This window comes from Misgurnus anguillicaudatus, chromosome 23, assembly GCF_027580225.2.
Source record: "Misgurnus anguillicaudatus chromosome 23, ASM2758022v2, whole genome shotgun sequence".
NCBI classification, from domain to species: domain Eukaryota; kingdom Metazoa; phylum Chordata; class Actinopteri; order Cypriniformes; family Cobitidae; genus Misgurnus; species Misgurnus anguillicaudatus.
This window is the reverse complement of record NC_073359.2, coordinates 9,784,640-9,803,587: the sequence shown is the minus strand read 5'-3', so window position 1 is coordinate 9,803,587 and position 18,948 is coordinate 9,784,640. Positions and strand designations below refer to the sequence as shown.

Here is an 18,948-nt window from a genome sequence, read left to right as displayed (position 1 = left end):
CACAACAGAAAAGATGAGAAGTATATGGAAAGAAAGTTTTATCATCGTTCCACTACAGAGAGTGGGAGCTGATATATAAAGAGAGGAAACTCACAAAAGAGTTATAAAATGTCTATTAGCAGCAATAAGTGCTAAATACATTTTAAAATGTATTCAATTACACGCCAGTATTCAATATACATAAAATCAAGTATCCAGGTCATGCAAATTATAATGCAATTAACCACACATGCAGCGTATTTCCAGGTGTTTCGAATTATAAACTCATACATCCACCGCAAAATTTCTCTTAATCCGAATGCATGAGTTTTATTGCAGAGGAAGCATGCCAATATATTAACAGACATCCTCATGAGAAATAATTAAAGTGCGTATAGGGCTAAAGTTATGTTCTCACCAAATGTTCTTTACATTATATCGGATGGTGTTATGTAAAAAAATAATGACTGGTAAAAAGTGGCTTTAGCCAGGTTTTCACATGCGGGGTCACACAAGTTTACATATCAGCTATTTAACAAAAATACTGTATTTTTTAAATCACATTTCAGAGCCAGAGCATTCGGGTAAAAACTGTAAAGTAATGCTACTGCTATCATGCACCTAATATCACCACAGAGATCAGCATTTAGATATGCTGCACACAGTTATAACAGACAGCTGTATCAACAGGAAGAGACTCGTAACTTCTTAGTGTTTCTAGCGAATTAAAGACGAAACTTCCTGTTCAATGTTAAACCTCATGTTGAACACTCACTAATATATATATATATACGACATAATAACAAGCACATTAAAGTGCTATAAAGGGTAAAGTGACACATTTATTGCAAATAATAGCAGAAGTAAACCAGCTTCACACAAATGTAAGCACCAAACCAAGCAAAAATGGAAATACCAAGTGCATATCTGTTTTATATTATATTTTCCACATAAGCAGACCATAAGAACGAGATCTATGAACAATCAACAGTAAATCTACCACCCGATCCATCTGTCTGCATCATTTACAAAAAGCAGCCTCCTTGTAATTCAGATATATACTGAGCCCTAACATGTCATCTGTAGGTGACCACGACCATGGCTAGTCACTGGGGAAGAGGGATTGTGCTTCATTTCCCCGCCCTATGTGCCAGCTTCCAGTCTGTTCGGTATTTAGAGTCCCTATTCTACCAGAGAGTCAAGTGGAAGAGAGGAGGATAAAAAATCAATTCATATTTCCATAATCCGCCGTCCTGCCTGTCTTCATCTCTCCCCTCTCCCTCTTTCTCTTGCTCGCCCGGCTCCCCTGGGGTAAAGTAACCCCTCCACCCCGGTCTACGGCCTACAACTGTCATTACGCGCCGCAACAATAAGAGGATAAACAAAGAAGGCCTGTAGAGATCGGAGCTGCTGCAGCCATATGCTGGCTAACTTGGGGGGAAAGAGGGATTTCGGCAGCTAGAGAGCGAGAGCGGCCTTACAAAGACGAAAAAGAGCCTAATCCTGGTAATGAGGCGGCTCAATGCGAGCCTTTATGTTAACGTGGAAAAGGCAGATCCATCTGTACACATCTTAAACTGAAAACGATCTTGTCATTAAAGGGACATTACACTTTTTTAAAATACGCTCATTTTCCAGCTCCCCTAGAATTAAACATTTGATTCTTACCGTTTTGGAATCCATTTAAAGGTGCAGTGTGTAATTTTTAGAAGGATCTCTTGACAGAAATGCAAAATAATATACAAAACTATATTATCAGGGGAGTATAAAGACCTTTTTTATAATGAACTGTTTTGTGTTTATTACCTTAGAACGAGACTTTTTCTACAAACACTGAGGGTCCCCTTAGGAAGTCGCCATTTTGTTCCGCCAACGGACACATTCTTTACTAAGTTGACATGTTTGACCAGTGGCGGCCACCGTAGCTTCTCTGTGTGTTTCAAAAGCGAGGGGTGAGCAGTGGACGTAGCCGTTGGTTGCAATTCGCAATGTCACCACTAGACTCCCCTAAAATTTACACACTGCACCTTTAAGCTGATCTCAGAGTCTGGCGCTAACATTTTTAGCATAGCTTAGCACAATCCATTGAATCTGATTACACCGTTAGCATCGTGCTAAAACATAAGCAAAGAGTTTTGATATTTTTTCTATTTAACTCCTCTGTAGTTACTTCGTGTACTAAGACCGACGTTCAAGTTTTATATAGGAAAAATATCGAAACTCTTTGGTTATTTTTTAGTGCGATGCTAATGGTCTAATCAGATTCAATGGATTGTGCTAAGCTATGCTAAAAGTGTTAGCGCCAAACCAGAAATCAGCTGAATGGATTCCAAAACGTTACGAATCAAAATGTTTAACTCTAGGGAAATAGCTGGAAAATAAGCATATTTTCAAAAAAAAGTAGAGTGTCCCTTTAAACAGGGGACTTTTCTATATATAGATAGACATATACTGTACAGTGCTGTGGTGAAGCATTTGCCTCAATTCAGTTTCTAATTGTACATTTCTCTCATTGAATGGACGTACATCAGCTCAAAACAGCTTAAATGTTGAGATATAGTACTTTGAAAAGGGTAACGAAGCCATTTCCAAGGTTCATTTGAACCGCAGTGGTCATTAAAACACAGTGTGCAACCATTCGGTTCTTAAAATAGGCAATAATAGAGAATATTATGGAGGCAAAGGCTTCTTTACTGCCCTGTAGATCTCTGTAACTTTGCTGGCGTGTTGAGACGATCATGACACCGTGTCACGAGTCTTCTTTCTGTTTTGGCAGTCCTTTACTTTTGAGTTTCTTCTCGACTTATTTAAATTACAGTTCTCACTTTTTCGTTCTGGCAGGTCAAACCCACTGTTTCTCAAGATGCCTGATAAGGATCAAAGTGCATAAGATGGTCACGTTCTCGTTTTAGTTTCATAATGAACGGTCCAATTTGCTTTGTGCAAACTTATGCTCAGAGACCTTTCGAGACCAAGACAAAAATTGCAAAAACCGCAACAATGCACTATGACCCAGACCAACTTCTTCTTGTGTTGCAAACATACATGACCTGGACTACACCATACAACTAAAACACAAACATTTCAGTTCGTCTCTCATAAATTATCATCCTGCTAAAAGACTATCAGACAGTTTTTTATAAAAATTATGTTAGGTGTTTTTTATTGCACACCTTCAGAATTAAGCCTATTCGGCTCTCTGAAATACTTGATTTTTATTGGTCAATTGTGGCTTTCAATATTCAAAAAATTTATAATATTTGTCCCTAGCAAGCAATTTTCTACACAGATGGGTGATTCTCACGAAATCCAGATTTTAAAGGTTTCCAGCATCAGAGTTGTTAAAAAGCCCTTGAAGCCAATTTCCTTTTGCACATATAAGATTAAGGACTGAACTTACTATAATCATTATTGTTAGAGGATTAAAAAAATATTTCCTATAGAATTATTTGCATTTTTCAGATAAGATCATTACCACAACATGATATTACATTAAATATATGCATTTGCAAACTCATGTTTCGGTAATGAGAACTAAAAAGTTGTCTAGGCACTATAACAAACAAAATGTAAACTTTTATCTGGAGAGAAAAAATAAGAACTGCTTATATAGCAGCAATCTTGAGTGTCACAGTCAATTATGTCCCTTTGTTTTGAAAATGTTAGTTCCTTGAGGGCTTAAACAATGATTGAAAATTGTTGCGGAGGATGAGAAAATTGGTCTTGAACACATTTATATTCCTTATTATTGTCTCTACATTTACCAATGATCACCAAATACAATTTTTTTTTTTACTGTAAATGTTTATAGTATAACATGCACTGAAGCTTTTTATTTTTTAATTATACATTTTCCATGTCAAAGAACCCAAATCCAGTATGGACACGTTGCGGTAATGAAATTTTCCCCATTAAATGTGGAAAAAACAACAAAATTGGTTTGTATTATGTCATTTGAAATCATGTGCAAAATAGTACATGAAGAGATGTTTGTAACTGTATGCTTCTTATTTTGATAGCATCAAAATGTTTCATGACACCTCATAAGTCTAATTTCGCGAGAATCACCCAGATGTGTTCTGCTTTGTATTTATGTTGCACTTATCTTTACACATTACGGCGTACATAATATTTCACATCCATTTTTTTTTTGCTATGCAGTGGTATAATAAGCGAGACAATAAGTAAGCCAACCTGTCGAGATTTATTTCGTCGTGATAATGATTGGCTAACTGTGCATTGCATCTTACTTATTGCGGGCTAGGGCCATGATATAATACTGTAAGCCACCCGCAGATGTATTGGTGTGAGATCCAGTGGCTCCATCCACACCCATTCACATCACAGCCAGTTGATAATAACCTGAACAACGCTTACTGAAGACCTGCTCACTGCTTTTCATTATCAGCAACATCTCACCGCACAGGAGGGAGAAAGAGAGAAAGAGAGAGAGAGAAAAGGGGTAGAGAGAAGAGGGCGGGAGGTCGGTCTTTAAGAGCAGGAGGGGTCATGGATATGGTGCTGGTGGGTTGGGGGGGTTAAGAAAAAAAAAGTTCCTCTGTCTCCAACCTGGTCTCCGAAGTCCTGAGGGAACTTCCACAGCACTGTCGGATCTGTAAGAAATTGACAGACAGCATTAATCAGCAACCACGCACCGTTCAGAACACATACATATTAATGAAGGGGGTGGGGGCAAGGGTGGTTTTCTCCTATGTGTCGGCACACCGCGGCAACGAGCGGAGGCATGGAACGTTCTGCATATGCAAATGTCATCCGGATAGACAGAGGCCTTTAGAAACACAGACACGGCGATAATACTTGACTACTACCTGCAGAAACAGCAGATGTGTGGCGCTGCATTAATATTTCACTACGCAACGTGCTAAGAGGAAAGCCTTTAAATACATAATGCCCATATTGAAACCATGAACTAAATTGTTCTGCTATTCAACATGATCATTTGTGTTACAGTTAAATTCTTATGCTAAATGCCAAACCTAATGTACCGGATTGTTTTATATATGCAATAGAAGCCATGCTACATTGTCAATATAATCTGCTAAAAGACGCACACACGTCTAGGGCAACCATATCCAACTGTAACTAAATAATAAAGCACCGAAGGCCATGCTATATTGTAAATATATAGTAAGAGTAGAACGTATATTTTTATTTTTGAGTAACTGGTTATTTAAAGGTGCAGTGTGTAATTTTTAGAAGGACCTCTTGACAGAAATGCTAAATAATATACAGGGGTGTATAAAGACCTTTTTATAATGAACCGTTATGTTTTTATTACCTTAGAACAGGGCTATTCAATTAGTTTGTCATGGGGGCCAGTTCATGAAAAGCATCTCAAATGAGGGGCCGGAGATATATCAGTGATGATGACTTCATTTTCCTACATTTAAACATACTAATGTTATATTTTGAAACTGCATAACAACAAAATCAGTACATTGTACAATAGGGTTTTTCTACAAACATGTATTTTGAAACTGCATACAACTAAATTAGCGCATTGTAAGATGTCCAGTAGGCTTTTTCTACATCCAGACATGTTCATATGTTGTATTTTAATTTAATTTAATTTATTTTAACAACATAAGTACATTGTAAGATGCTCAAGTAAGCCTTATTCTACATTTAAAGAGGTAAATAAGATCCATATCACACTCATTGAGAATTTAACTCATTTACTTACTTCAGTGCCCATAACAAAAAAGTTTATAATATGGAACATAATTGTTTTATGCTGTTTTTTGTCAAAGCTAATTATTACGTGACTCGCGCTCTGCAGCTCATGCTGTATGAAACAGACGCACGCGCATCAATTCATAACTGTACGGCCCATCGTCTAACTAACTAAATTTATTCTAGAGATGTCTTTTTTACAGACTACATAAAGGGCCGGATCTTGGCGACCGGGTTTGGCCCGCGGGCCGCCAATTGAATAGCCCTGCCTTAGAATGAGACGTTTTATCTACATACACATAGGGTCCCCTTACGTAGAATTTGCCATTTTGTGCCGCCATGTTTCTACAGAAGCCCTTAACGGACAAACCTTTTTTACTAAATTGTGTCCGACGATAACATGTTTTTCCAGTGGTGGCAACCTTAGCTTCTCTAGGGAGAGTTGAGCAGTGGACTGAGCCGTTGGTTGCAATTCGCAACCTCACCACTAGATGCTACTACAATTTACACACTGCACCTTTAAATGTGCAATGTGTACATTTTAGCATCATCTAGTGTTGAGGTTGCGAATTGCAACCAACGGCTCGTAAATAATTGCAACGCGTGCTCATAAAAGAAGCGACGTGGTTGCGACGTGTAAGCGGTGCAGCACGCTCGTTTGTCCAGGCACGCTTATGCCGTGGTGAGATAACATATCATCTTTTCAGAATGCCGCAAACGAACGCAGTTCATGTGACAAAAAACAACCGACCTTTCCATGACAACATCGAAAGCTCTGCCAAACAGCTGATTATAGAAAATCAAAATCCTTTGCCAATAGTTCCTCATCATTGTGGAGAGCGCAGTTCGTGGTTGCTAACAACGACAGACACCGCGGAGCGCAAGTACTTGTGGAAAGTAGAAAGCTGAGCATCTGTGCTTTCCACTTATTTTTACATGCGAAATGTTAAGGTCCCCTAATTAATAATATAATGAGAATCTATTAGGTTAAAAATCGTTATTGTTTTGTTTAAAATGGAGATCGCGATTACGTATATCAACAACTACAAATAATAACATGTTCCAGTCTATTAAAAAAAACGAATTTATTCAAACTTTTTTAAAGTTAATTAATTATTCATAAATACCTGTTTAGTTAAAGCAACACCAAAGAGTTTTTTTTACCTTAAAATAAGTTTCCAAAAAAGTTTCAGTCATTCATCCACTCGAAACAGGGTGAACGGCACTTTTACATTCGCTTTGCAGCCCTCTATCGGCCAAAACCTCACTAAAGAAGTTTCCAACGATCGGGTCGCGGTCCTGTAGTTCAAGTGAAAACTATAAAAACTTGCTTTACGGCAGACCTACAATCCAATCAGAGCCAGCTTTGCTGCAGTAGGCTAAATTATTTTACGACAGTGGTAATGGACAATTCCGCTTCCAACCTGTAGGGGGAGCAAAGAGCAAAAACTCTTTAGTGTGGCTTTAAAAGATTATTTTTTATGAATCTCTTGAGTCTTCTTGAATAAATGATTAAATGAGTATTGGCTCCAAATATCGGCTCAAGAAAATCGGCAGCCCGTATCGGTCATTGGCTAAGGCTGACGAAAAAGCGGTATCTGCATCGACACTAAAAAAAATCCATATTGGTCGATCATCCCTATATATTAGTTTCTAGAAATTCTTTTTTTTTTTACAAAACACACATTGTTAATTAAAATAACAGCATCAATCAGCATCAAATATTTAACATCTTTGTTATTTAAACAATACTGTTATTTTCATTCAATTGAAGACAGAACGCTCTTTAAACCAACACACCCTGACAAACAAAACAGGTAGCTCAGCTCCGCATACCTAGCTGCTGTGAGTCAACTAAAAATATCAGTGAGGACCACAGAACACCACCAAATAGTCTGCTGAAGGTCAAAGTGAGGGCCATGAAACTAGACAATAGGACATTGCGCCCACACACACACACACAGTCACATATTCCTGCTCTACAACCTCCATGTCATGACAGTACCAAATATTTGCCAACCAAAACAAACAGTCTCACTTTGTTCCGTTTTGCCCTTCAAAAGAATGAGGTACTTTCCTTTAAATAGTATACTGCAAAAAGATAAAATGATTATCACATTGTGTTAACTTGTAAATCACAGGTTTAATCCAAGCACACATACACCAATACATGTATACATTGAATGCACTTTAAATGCACTTTTATATTTACTCACCCTTATGTTATTCTAAACCTGTTTGACAAAATATTTGTATGAAAAGAGGCACACAGTTGACGTTTCCCATTGACTTCCATAGTAGGAAAAAAATACTAAGTAAACATGCATAAGTATGCATGCTTACCATCATTTATCAAAATATCTTCTTTTGTGGCCAACAGAATAAATAAACTCATACAGGTTAACAACAACTTAAGGGTGAGTAGATGATGAGAGAAGATGGTTTTTTTGGGGGGGGGGGGGTTGAACTTTCCCTTAAAGACACTTTGAAACCAAGCACCTGCCAGATGCATAAATATAAGTGATCACATATGACTTACAATAATTATTACACATGACAAAAATAAGAGTTGCTAACACTGCTAGGTCAAGACTAAAATTAATTGAAGATCTCAGATGTGAACCTTTACATAGACAATAGGGGTGGGCGATATGGGCAAAATATCATATCATATGGTTGTTTTAGGGGAAATCACGATTTCGCGGTTTTCTCACGGTTCTTTTTATGTTGTTTTTTAAAGACTATTTGTCATTACTGAGCCTTAATAGAGCCATACTAATGCCTCCATTTAAAAATGCAGTCCTACAAGGTAATAAAATATGCGCGGGCAGTATGCGTACAACAGCGCATGCGCAAGAAAATATTGCACAGACAGACACTATCGTTTTCTCTTTTATTTTCACTTCTTCCAAGAACAGAAAGCTGTGGAGCATTTATCACCACCATAATGTTTGATTCATGTTTTCTTGATGTTTGTTCTTAACTTTGTTTGCAATGGTGGATCGGCTACTTTTCTTCACTTATCCTACATTTTTTTAATGTACTTGTAAATGTAGCAAATCAGTGCTGCCCTGGGGGCCTGGTAGAGTAAAAATTTGAATAAGAAATAATTTGTATTGCATATATGTTAAAAATGGCCATCCGCGCGTAGCTGCGGCGAGTATACTTTGAAAGCTCCCCGGATGTGTGCGAGTTGACCGTGGAAAAAGGTATACCTGGCCATTAACTCGCTATCATGTAGTGAGTGCCTCAGTTTGTCACGTACTTGCACTTGTCACGTACTTGATGTAGGCACTATACAATGATATTTCCAAAAACGTGGATCATGGAGACATGCCTATTTTGCATTTCATTCAGAAAATCGAAAAAAGCTGTTTTATTCTCGTAAATGAATCATGTTTAACGTTGCTATTAATATACCAAACCCCCAAACATGTGATTTTGGATACATCAATATAGTCTTTTTTTCAGTTATTTCCTGCTTTTATGTGGACATTAATTCAGAGAATAACAATATGAACTTCCCCTCTCTCGCTTATATTAACTGAAACTCTTGCTTCCACATTCACTGCTGTTGCTAAAACTGATGTCATTCACTAGAACAGAAGGTCCTCAAAGGTCCTTTCAGTCCAAAAACCACCTCATCATGATAAAGTTGCTTCGAAATGATCTCAACATTTCTTTGAGCACAAGCATAAGGACAGTACTATGCCATATTTTGATTAAGTTTACCATTTTGGTTGATCACAAGTTTGTATATGCTTTTCATAGTGCAAAAAATAAACTTGCATAGACTCTGAATTCTGACTTATTAACCCAGTTTAAGAATGTAACCCTCATACTAAATATAAGCAGTGTCAAAAGGCATTTGAGTTCGTGAGTATTTCTGGGCCAAACTCACGCCTCCTTTTTCCTATAAGTTTCAGAAAGTTTTTTTCGAATGGCGGGATCCGTTACGACTGACTGACCCCATATTCCTTTATGGGCCTTTACCCTCAGAAAAGCATGCCTGCCATGCACGTCAAGTGAAAGCGAGAACGCGCATTAGCATTACTCCGTTGAGTAGATGTCAGCGGTATCACTGCACAGCACGTAACAACTTTATCAAGAATGTTTGACAAAAGAAGTGCGTTTTTAGATGTATTATTATTTAGCTTTCCATGTCTTAAGACAACAGTGGATGCAGTTAGTTTTTCCCAGACAGCAACATAATTGCGAATGGGTTTATGTTTGTTCCCTGCATTTCGGAGAGGACTGCTTTATAAACAAGGCTGAGATAGCGCCGGATTTGCCACTTGTTTACAACTGATGGACCGGTTACAACTTACGACATTTACACCTTTTAAAAGAGGAAATGCAGAAACGTCTCATATTTTTAATTAAAATAGCGGATAAACAAACAAGGATTAATTACCAGATAGAGACGTCCTGCTGTTTGTTCCTGTTGATCAATTACTGACTCAGTATCCGATTCTGGATCATATGTTTTCATTGTTATTTAAAAAAGTTTTTAAGTTGATTTTCATCGATGTCACAGCTGTTAGATAAGTATCCAAAGGCTGCACGTACTCGTAACTCTTCAGCTCCGCCCACCGTACGCCTTTAAGTATTCGTGTTTTTCCACCAAAAAACAGAATGGCCATTCGGTCTTTTAATAATCTGACAACACTAAAGACTCTTTGGACATATGAAGGATGAAATACTACTCTATAGGGAACCAAGATTAACATTAGATTGGCAAAAACGGTGTGTGTTATGTGAGTTTTAAGATGTAAAAATAAAAATGAAAAACCGCACTCTCAAAATATAATTTCACCGATTTATTTATCCCATGTCAACACAGATGCATTTCGGCCTAAGCCATCATCAGTGTAGGATTGTTTAAAAACATCACAGGTGAACCCCATTCCTCAGATCAGCTTTAAGATGTATGCACTTGGCAGTCCAAAGCAACTAACAGTACTTTCAAGGTACATTTTATCCATATGTGTGTTCCCTAGGGATTGAACCAAGGACATTTGTGCTGCTAACACTATGTTCTACTAATTGAGCCACAACAAACCTTTTTTTTAATTTTTAAATTGTACATTTTAACAAAAGCATTGTGTAAAATAAGAACACTTTATGTCTCATTGACAGAATTTTTTTTCGTTGTATAATTTTTTGAATCTCCAGAGTCGTGTTGCGTACCACCTGGGGGCATTCCAAGAACCACTGTGAAAAATGGGATTACTTAGCATATAGACAACGAACCTCCAACCTTCTTTATCAGGTGGATGTATAATTTTTCATAACCAATCCTTTCTCTTTTTCCAGCCATCTTTCTTAAGGAATCCCCTCTAGTCCTTCAACTTTTTCTGAACTGCAAATGCAAATATGTCCACGTATTCTGCACCGGTGCTGACCAGACCCCATCGGGAGGGGGGGTTCGGTGAGTGAAAAGACTGACAAAGGTGCATTACATAATCCCATTGTGAGATTTCACGGACCTTGTCTTATAATATTTCTACAAAGAGTGAATTTCCTTCTCCCCAGGGATCTGAAGCCCAACTCCTCCATCTGATCTGGCAGAGTCAGGTCAATTTTATGCTGATTTTATGGGTGAGAGGATGAGAACCACAGCCAGGAAAAGAAAGAGGAACACAAGGGAGAGTGAGAGAGAGCGGAGATAGAAAGAAAAGATGAAGTGGTAGGGGTGGAAATACGTGACTGATGGGTAGTTGACAATTAACATTCATAAACTTTGACATTTATATACATGGGTGATTCTAACGAAATCCAGATTTAGAAGGTGTCCAGCATCAGATTATTTTTAAAGCCCTTGAAGCCAATTTCTTTGCACGTATAAGATTAAGGTCTGAACTTATTATAACCATTATTTTTAGAGGATTTAAAAAATATTTCCTATAGAATTATTTACATTTTTAGATTATCATTGTAAAAAATTATCATTACCGCAACATGATTATACAATCAATATATGCATTTACAAACTCATGTTTCGGTAATAAGAATTAAAAAGTTGTCTAGGTACTATGACAAACTAAATTTCAACTTTTATCTGGAGAGAAAAATTAAGAACTGCTTACCTGGCAGCCATTTTGAGTGTCACAGTCAATTATTTTTTTTAATATTAGTTCCTTGAGGGCTTAAACAATGATTGAAAATTGTTGCGGAGGATGAGAAAATTGGTCTTGGACACATTTATATTCCTTATTATTGTCTCTACATTTACCAATGATCACCAAATACCACGTTTCTTTGCTGTAAATGTTTATTGTGTCTATGAGTTGTGTGTGCATATGATGTGAGACCACTTGAGACTGACATCATATCACAGACTGGTGGTTTAAAGCATAAGCGTGGTTATTACACAAGAGTGTTATTTAGATTATTAGTAATTGCCAGTCTTTGCATCAACTGGTATTCAAACCCACAACTTTGGTGTTGCAACAACTATGCTCTACCAACTCAATTACAGCAACAGTAGTATGGTAATAGTTGCTTATATGCTAAAAAAAACAGGCAGTGCCGCTACAGATTTCAAAGGTCATAAAACTACATGTGTAATAATAAAACAAGACAAAAAATGTTGTTTAAAATTGCTTTAGATGGTGTCAAGTATGTCACATTGCTATTATTGTTACTTCTTGACAAGTCATGTTAACTATACCCTTATACAACAGAAAACAGAAGAAAAGGTGAACACATAAGAGAATGAATGAAAACAATAGAGGAAAGAAAAGCGATAGGTAAAAGGGAGGGGTTTTAGGGGGCATTGCCCTCCAACCACGCACCTTCTGTGCTGCGTATCCTGGAGGCACCCGTGTTCTTACGTATTCAAAAATACCTTGAGACACATGCTTATTCATACACAGAGGCAAAGGACTTGCAAATCTCTATCCCTGTGGGATTTTTGCACGACGGGAGGCTCACATGAAAAGCTCCCAAAATTCAGATGAGCTCTTTTATTATTAACGCCCACTCTGCCCCTTCAAGAAACCAGATCAAAATCGAAGCAATGCAATCAAATATATGCCAAAATGCTCTGAACATTCAAAGCACTTGAAAACATTTCGAATTGACAGTAACCAATGAGCTCATCCACAGTATAACGGTTAATTGCTGGTGACGTTTCTACTAAAAAAGCCACGCTTTCTGTTCAAGCCTGCAACACTAAACGAATTAACACACTTTGACAAAAGGTGCCACTTTCATTTGGCATAAAAATGTTCACATCTCTGCAAAACACGACATGACCAATTTGGTGACCAACTGTCTTATTTTGGGGTTTTTTGGTCGGGGGGAGGTCTGTACACTTGGGAATGTAAAAAGATGAAGGCCCCTGTCTGTGGGTGAAAAGCTGTCAAAGGGACCCCGGCTCCTTGCCTCCTGCTGCCATATTGTGAGCGTGTACGCGCGGGGCGGGCAGACACAAAGGGATTAATGGGTTAAGGCTGAAAGTTGAAGGTTAGGAGGGTAAACCCAACCCCTGCTGCTGAGCCAGGGAGAGAAATGTCACCGTGACAGACCTGGGGCTGCTTAATCCCCCTCTCGTTCTTTCTGCTTCTTTTTCGCTCCCTAACGGTCTCCCCTCCTGGGCTTGACACGCTGAGGCCGCTCCTGTTCCCAGCAGGTCTCCGAACCGCCCCGAGCCAGTGGGCACACACAGACACGAAAACAGACAGATACACACCCACACACTTAAAGAGAGGTAGACAATCTTGACAGACGTTTCAACTAGGGATCGCCAGTATATACTGTATAAATTATATTTAAGACCTCTCAGTATATAACTACTTATTTATAACTATTACTGTGGGTTTACACCAGATGAGAGTTCAGACGCGTCCTCACATGGGACGATGCGAATGACGTGATATGGGCGGCGCCTCAAACGCGTCTTGACACGAAGTTGCGAAAATTCGCATGACACGAAGTTAAATCCTGCGAGTAATCTAGAGCGAGTAACGCGATGCCACAAGTTTGGTGTGTACGTACCATTAGGGATGCATAACAATTAATCGCGATTAATCTATAGCAAAATAAAAGTTTTTGTTTACATTATATGTTTTTTAAATGTTTGCATGTGTATATACATTGGTATATTTATGTATAATTTATAATATATTTAAATATAAATACTTAATATATAAATCTACAAATATTAAAATTATACATGCATGTGTGCATCTTTATATATACATAATTATAATACACAGTTCACACACATATATGATATAGACCGTTTCATCGGGCACACGTGCGGTGAAGTGATAAGCATCTGGTCTGAACTTACTTCTGGTTTCTGTTTGTTTAATGGTTTGACTAGTTGCTGAAACTGAACTCTTAAACAAATACCTCGTCGAAATAAATAAATGTTTTGGGTTCCTATGTAATCTACGTGTTGTTTATTTGGCTTGTTATATTAATAAACTACTTTTAAAGGACTTTGTTGTTATTTATTCTTCGCAGAGTTTACCGGAAGTTACGTGATTACCACGAAAGCCGCGTGTTTATGTTGTTACTGCTGAAACCATCTATAAACAAAAACTTTTGTTCTGCTATAGATTAAATCGCGATTAATCGTTATGCATAACCTGCCTTGGAACAAATTAGTCATTAAACAAGACATTACGTCTTTTAGCACTTCCATTTTAACGTAAACATACAACGTTCCAAAGTGGCGGCAGTTAATTGTACTGGCTTTAGTGTTTTCTTCTCACTACAGCAGAAAAACCTTAGAGAACTTAAAAAACCCATCGGCTGCGGTTAAAGGCGGCAAAACAATCTCGCCCGCTCGCATCAGACCCGGAAAGTAATTTGACTGTGGAGCGAACGCCGGCTAATGGGTGAGAATTGAATTGAAATCACCTCGAAGGAGTGAGCTATTTTTCTTTTTTGCTTTCGCACCCAATGTGAAGCCGGCCGTGGGTGATGGCAGGCATGAGAGGCCTATCCCAGAGATTCCCCGTGGGCTTCGTGCACGGCTAACCTTCGACAGGACCGCCGCTGCGTGGCAACACGCCGTCGCCCCGAGCGCAGACAGCGCGGGTCAGTCGCAAATCAATGTTTTGACGTCCCGGGAATGCTTGTCTTTAAAAGTCGATACACACTGCTTTGATAGAGCCGAGGCCGGGGGAAAGAAGGTTAATAGGTGAGTGGTGGTAAGAGCTCACAGCTGACACTACTTTTTACCACCTCTGTCTGTCTATCTGTTAACGGGATGGTGAATGCAGAACCACAAGCCGATTGAGTTGCAAAGCTGTCATCGTGAGCTGATGGAGAATCTCACAGTACCTTAATGGCACCGTGAGAGTTTGTGTTTAATAAACTGTGTCAACAAGGTATCATGACTATGTGAGGTATCATTATAATAGCAATTCATTTTGTCGAAGTAGACACCAAACTGTGGAACCCTTTGGTCTGTTGAGCTTTCATAGCAGTGTATCAACCTGACATGAAGTGTCAAAACAATAAAAGCATATAGAAACAATAATTGCTCTATTTTCTATTCTAACTCGTGGTTTTTGACCAAGTTGATTATTTGTTGGTTAACTCACAGTGAACTCTCATTGGAGAGTCTCTAGATAGCTGAATCACACATCATACGGCTTTTCATTTTAAATCTTGTGACATGCATTTCAGTACTCCGGCTGTGTAAACAAAGCCCATAAACCTTCATGTCTTTGGCCTTTTATGCTGACTGCACACCTGGGTTTAATTCCAAGATGACTGTAGGACCCAGATGTTGTAAAAAGTGTCCAAGACATTTACAGACAGAGCTTGGTCAGCGTCCTCTTTCTAAACCAGACAACTATGTGCAGAAAACAAGAAAAAAACTAAGTTTTTATGTTTTCATCCCGATATGAAGGGCTATATGTGTTGTCTGTTCGTCTCTGTACCAAGACTATGTGCTCTGCCAAAGGTTAAAATACTGAACCCGCAACCTTTTCTTCTTCCTCTCCTTTTCGTTCCTCAATAAAAGATTTATTTCACAGTATGTAGAGGTCTAGATTAACCCACTCCATGCCCCAGAACAAAGCCATTGTCTGTGTGCCCGAACAGAGGCAGCCGGTTAGAGGAATCACCAGCTCCTTCACGTCCACAATAATGTCATTGTGCCTAGCAAGTTGGAAGGGTCCCGGTTGTCTCGTCTAGACTTTGAGCCAGCTACTCAAGGAACTGGTAGAAAATCCCATCAAGCAGTGGAGTGAACGTTAACTAAGGTAACCCGCTGTGAACCTGATGAAGATGTCAACCGAACATATGGCAAAAAAAAATTCTATTGTTGGTACAAGGAGCTTTTTTCTTCCCCTCCAGAATGAAGGGGAGTGGAGAGGGGAGGGAGAGCAGTGTTTGGGAGCCAAAAGCAAGGAATAACTGTGGTCATCAGTTTACTTCTGGATCAGTAACTTTATTCTAGCTTCGAGCTGCTCTGCCCCCGGATCTCACAATTAAAAGGGTAAGCAGATTAGCAGGCATCTTTCAAGCTTGAAGAGAAAGAAAACACTCAGTCGTTTTAAATGTTTTTCCCTCTTACTCTTTTTTTTTTGGACGCCACAAATAGCATTACATTTCATGCTACTTTAGTTGGCAAGAGTCTTAAAAAGGATATACTGCACTGCAATGATATGCTTCTTTAAACTATCACACTGATCATTTACTGCCTGTGAAAAGACAAACTCGACAGTTCACATGTACCCAACAAGTTAAGTGTGCTTTGGGGTATTTGATGAGTACTTGTAAATGACTCAAGTTTTAAGATCAATGTATACATAATATATTTAATATGTTAATTAATTTTGCAAGAGCTAGTAATGTTTTGATATGCTGTTATGACTCACAACCTTACAAGGAGCTGTACTGAGGGAACGTTTACATGACAACAATTATACTGAAAACTGGAAAAAAATTAGCACTTTTGAAACTCAAAACGAGTCAAAATGATCGAAGTCAAAACAATCAAGGCAGTGAAAGCATCAAGGAATTTTGTTTGGATGGACGATAAGGTTGGATTATTACTATTTGTTTATTACTTATGATTCTAGACTATAAAATTGCAAAATTTTGTGAATTTTGTTAGACGATCGTTAATATACTCATTGGGCCATATCAAACAGCCGGCAGCGCAATGCGCAACGCAAGTGTCTTTTGCTAAGTTTCAACACGGCGCAATTATCATTTTCAAGTTTCCATGATGTTTAAATAGCAAATAAATTTGCGCCCAATTTTTCGCCCATGGCTGGTCTGAAAATGAGGTGTGTTCAGGCGCATTGTTGGCGCGTTGTTATTTTAAGGCAACTAAAACAGACTACACCATTGACCAACTAAAACCTGCTCTAAAGTTTATGGCACTATATTGTTGTTGTTATTTAAAGAGCGCGTTAATAATATGCACCTATAAACGGGATAACGCTTATTTTGCTTATCACACAGATGGATGCGCAGAAGCACACAAACACTTTTAAATATAAAAAAATTAAAGAATTAAAATGTAAAAGATTATAATTGAGTAAGTTTTTTAGACATAAATGAGGACATATTACGAGACGTTAGAAGGTGTAAAGAGTTGCTTCACCTGTAGCCAGGTAAGTAATTGAATGTTTTGCTTCAAACCAATGCAAATATTTATTTTTAAATGTTTTTTATGCACGGATTTATTTAATATGATGACTTTGTACCTGTGGATATGGTGAGATGAGAACCTTTGTTAAGTAATATTTTTCAAAACACTCACGAGGCTGTCCGAGTGCTGAAACATTTCGGCTCTCAACACGTTTGTAAATTCTCGTGTTTGTTACAAATAAAGTATTTTTTATAAAGTAAACCTTTCATTGCATATTTGTAAATTATTCTTTGAGATTACACTGAACATGTAGGCTATCCATACATTTCTAGCAATTAAACGCCTGTTAATTTTACTTCCATGACTGAAATAAAACAAAGTTTAAAAAGAAACCACAAAGGTTTAAATACAAAAAATTAACATTTCAATACCAATAAAAGCAACACAATTTTTTACATCAAGCTTAAAATGATCGTCTTCTTCCTCTGCTTAGTTTTTTCAGTTTACACATTCCACCATCTAAATAGGGAATCAGCATGGCGTGAGCGCAGGTGGCTTTTAAAGGGGATGAGAACTGAGAATCTCATTGGTTTATTGCACGTTATGCCTAGAAATAGTCAAGAAGGTTGTATGATCCTTTGGTTCATAACTTCCTAGTTTGATTAATTCATAGACAGGCTCATGTATTGTAGTTTAATGCAAATTCAGAGGCTCTTTATAAAATATTTTTGGTCAACCGCCGGAACAGCTTTTCAAAGCTGAAAAACATCTTCAAATCCTATCAGAGGTCCAGTATGTCACTGAAACACGCCAGTGGCCTTGCTGTCATCGGTACTAAACATGTTATTGCTGAGTCTTTATAGTGTCTTCATAAAAGTTAAAGCAAGGCAGAGTGTAGGCCTATGTGTGTTAGACGGGGAGGGTCCGGAAGTGATTAGTCATTAGTCAAACCCCTCTGAAATGAAAATAAGTCATCACAGTTTATGTTTTTGTCGCCAACATGGAAATGACAACTGGAGATTCTCGTGAAATTAGACTTATGAGGTGTCATGAAACATTTTGATAAAAAAAGTAAATGCAAAGTAAGAGTATCAAAATAAGAAGCATACAGTTATAAACATCTTTTCATGTACTATTTTGCACGTGATTTCAAATGACATCATACAAACCAATTCTTTTCACATTTAAGGGGAAAATTTTCATTACCGCAATGTGTCCATGACTGGATTTTGGTTCTTTGACATGGAAATATTTATAATTAAAAAATCTAAAAAATAAAAAGCTTCAGTGCATGTTACATTTACAGTAAAGAAAGATGTAGTATTTGGTGATCATTGGTAAATGTAGAGACAATAATAAGGAATATAAATGTGTCCAAGGAAAATTCTCTCATCCTCCGCAACAATTTCTAATCATTGTTTAAGCCCTCAAGGAACTAAGATTTAAAAAAAATTGTTGGAAGGGACATAATTGACTGCGACACTCAAGATGGCTACCAGGTAAGCAGTTCTTACTTTTCTCTCCAGATAAAAGTTGAAATTTTGTTTGTCATAGTACCTAGACAACTTTTTAGTTCTCATTACCGAAACATGAGTTTGTAAATGCATATATTTAATGTAATATGTTGCGGTAATGATAATTTTTTTAGGATGATAATCTAAAAAATTATAAATTTTATAGTAAATAAGTTTTAAATCCTCTAAAAA

General features: G+C 37.8%; 1 protein-coding gene across 2 annotated transcripts in view; it reads right to left on the bottom strand.

Moving 5' to 3' along the window:
• The window catches only part of dennd1b (DENN/MADD domain containing 1B), a 139,577-nt gene that overhangs the window by 103,139 nt on the left and 17,490 nt on the right, over window positions 1-18,948 (bottom strand). Inside the window, exon 3 of one of the 2 annotated variants that reach the window (XM_055217893.2) lies at window positions 4,549-4,592. The exons of the other annotated variant lie outside the window; for it this stretch is intronic. Coding sequence (XP_055073868.2) covers window positions 4,549-4,592 — 44 coding nt within the window. The remainder of the gene's footprint in view (window positions 1-4,548; window positions 4,593-18,948) is intronic. 2 annotated transcript variants of the gene reach the window in all.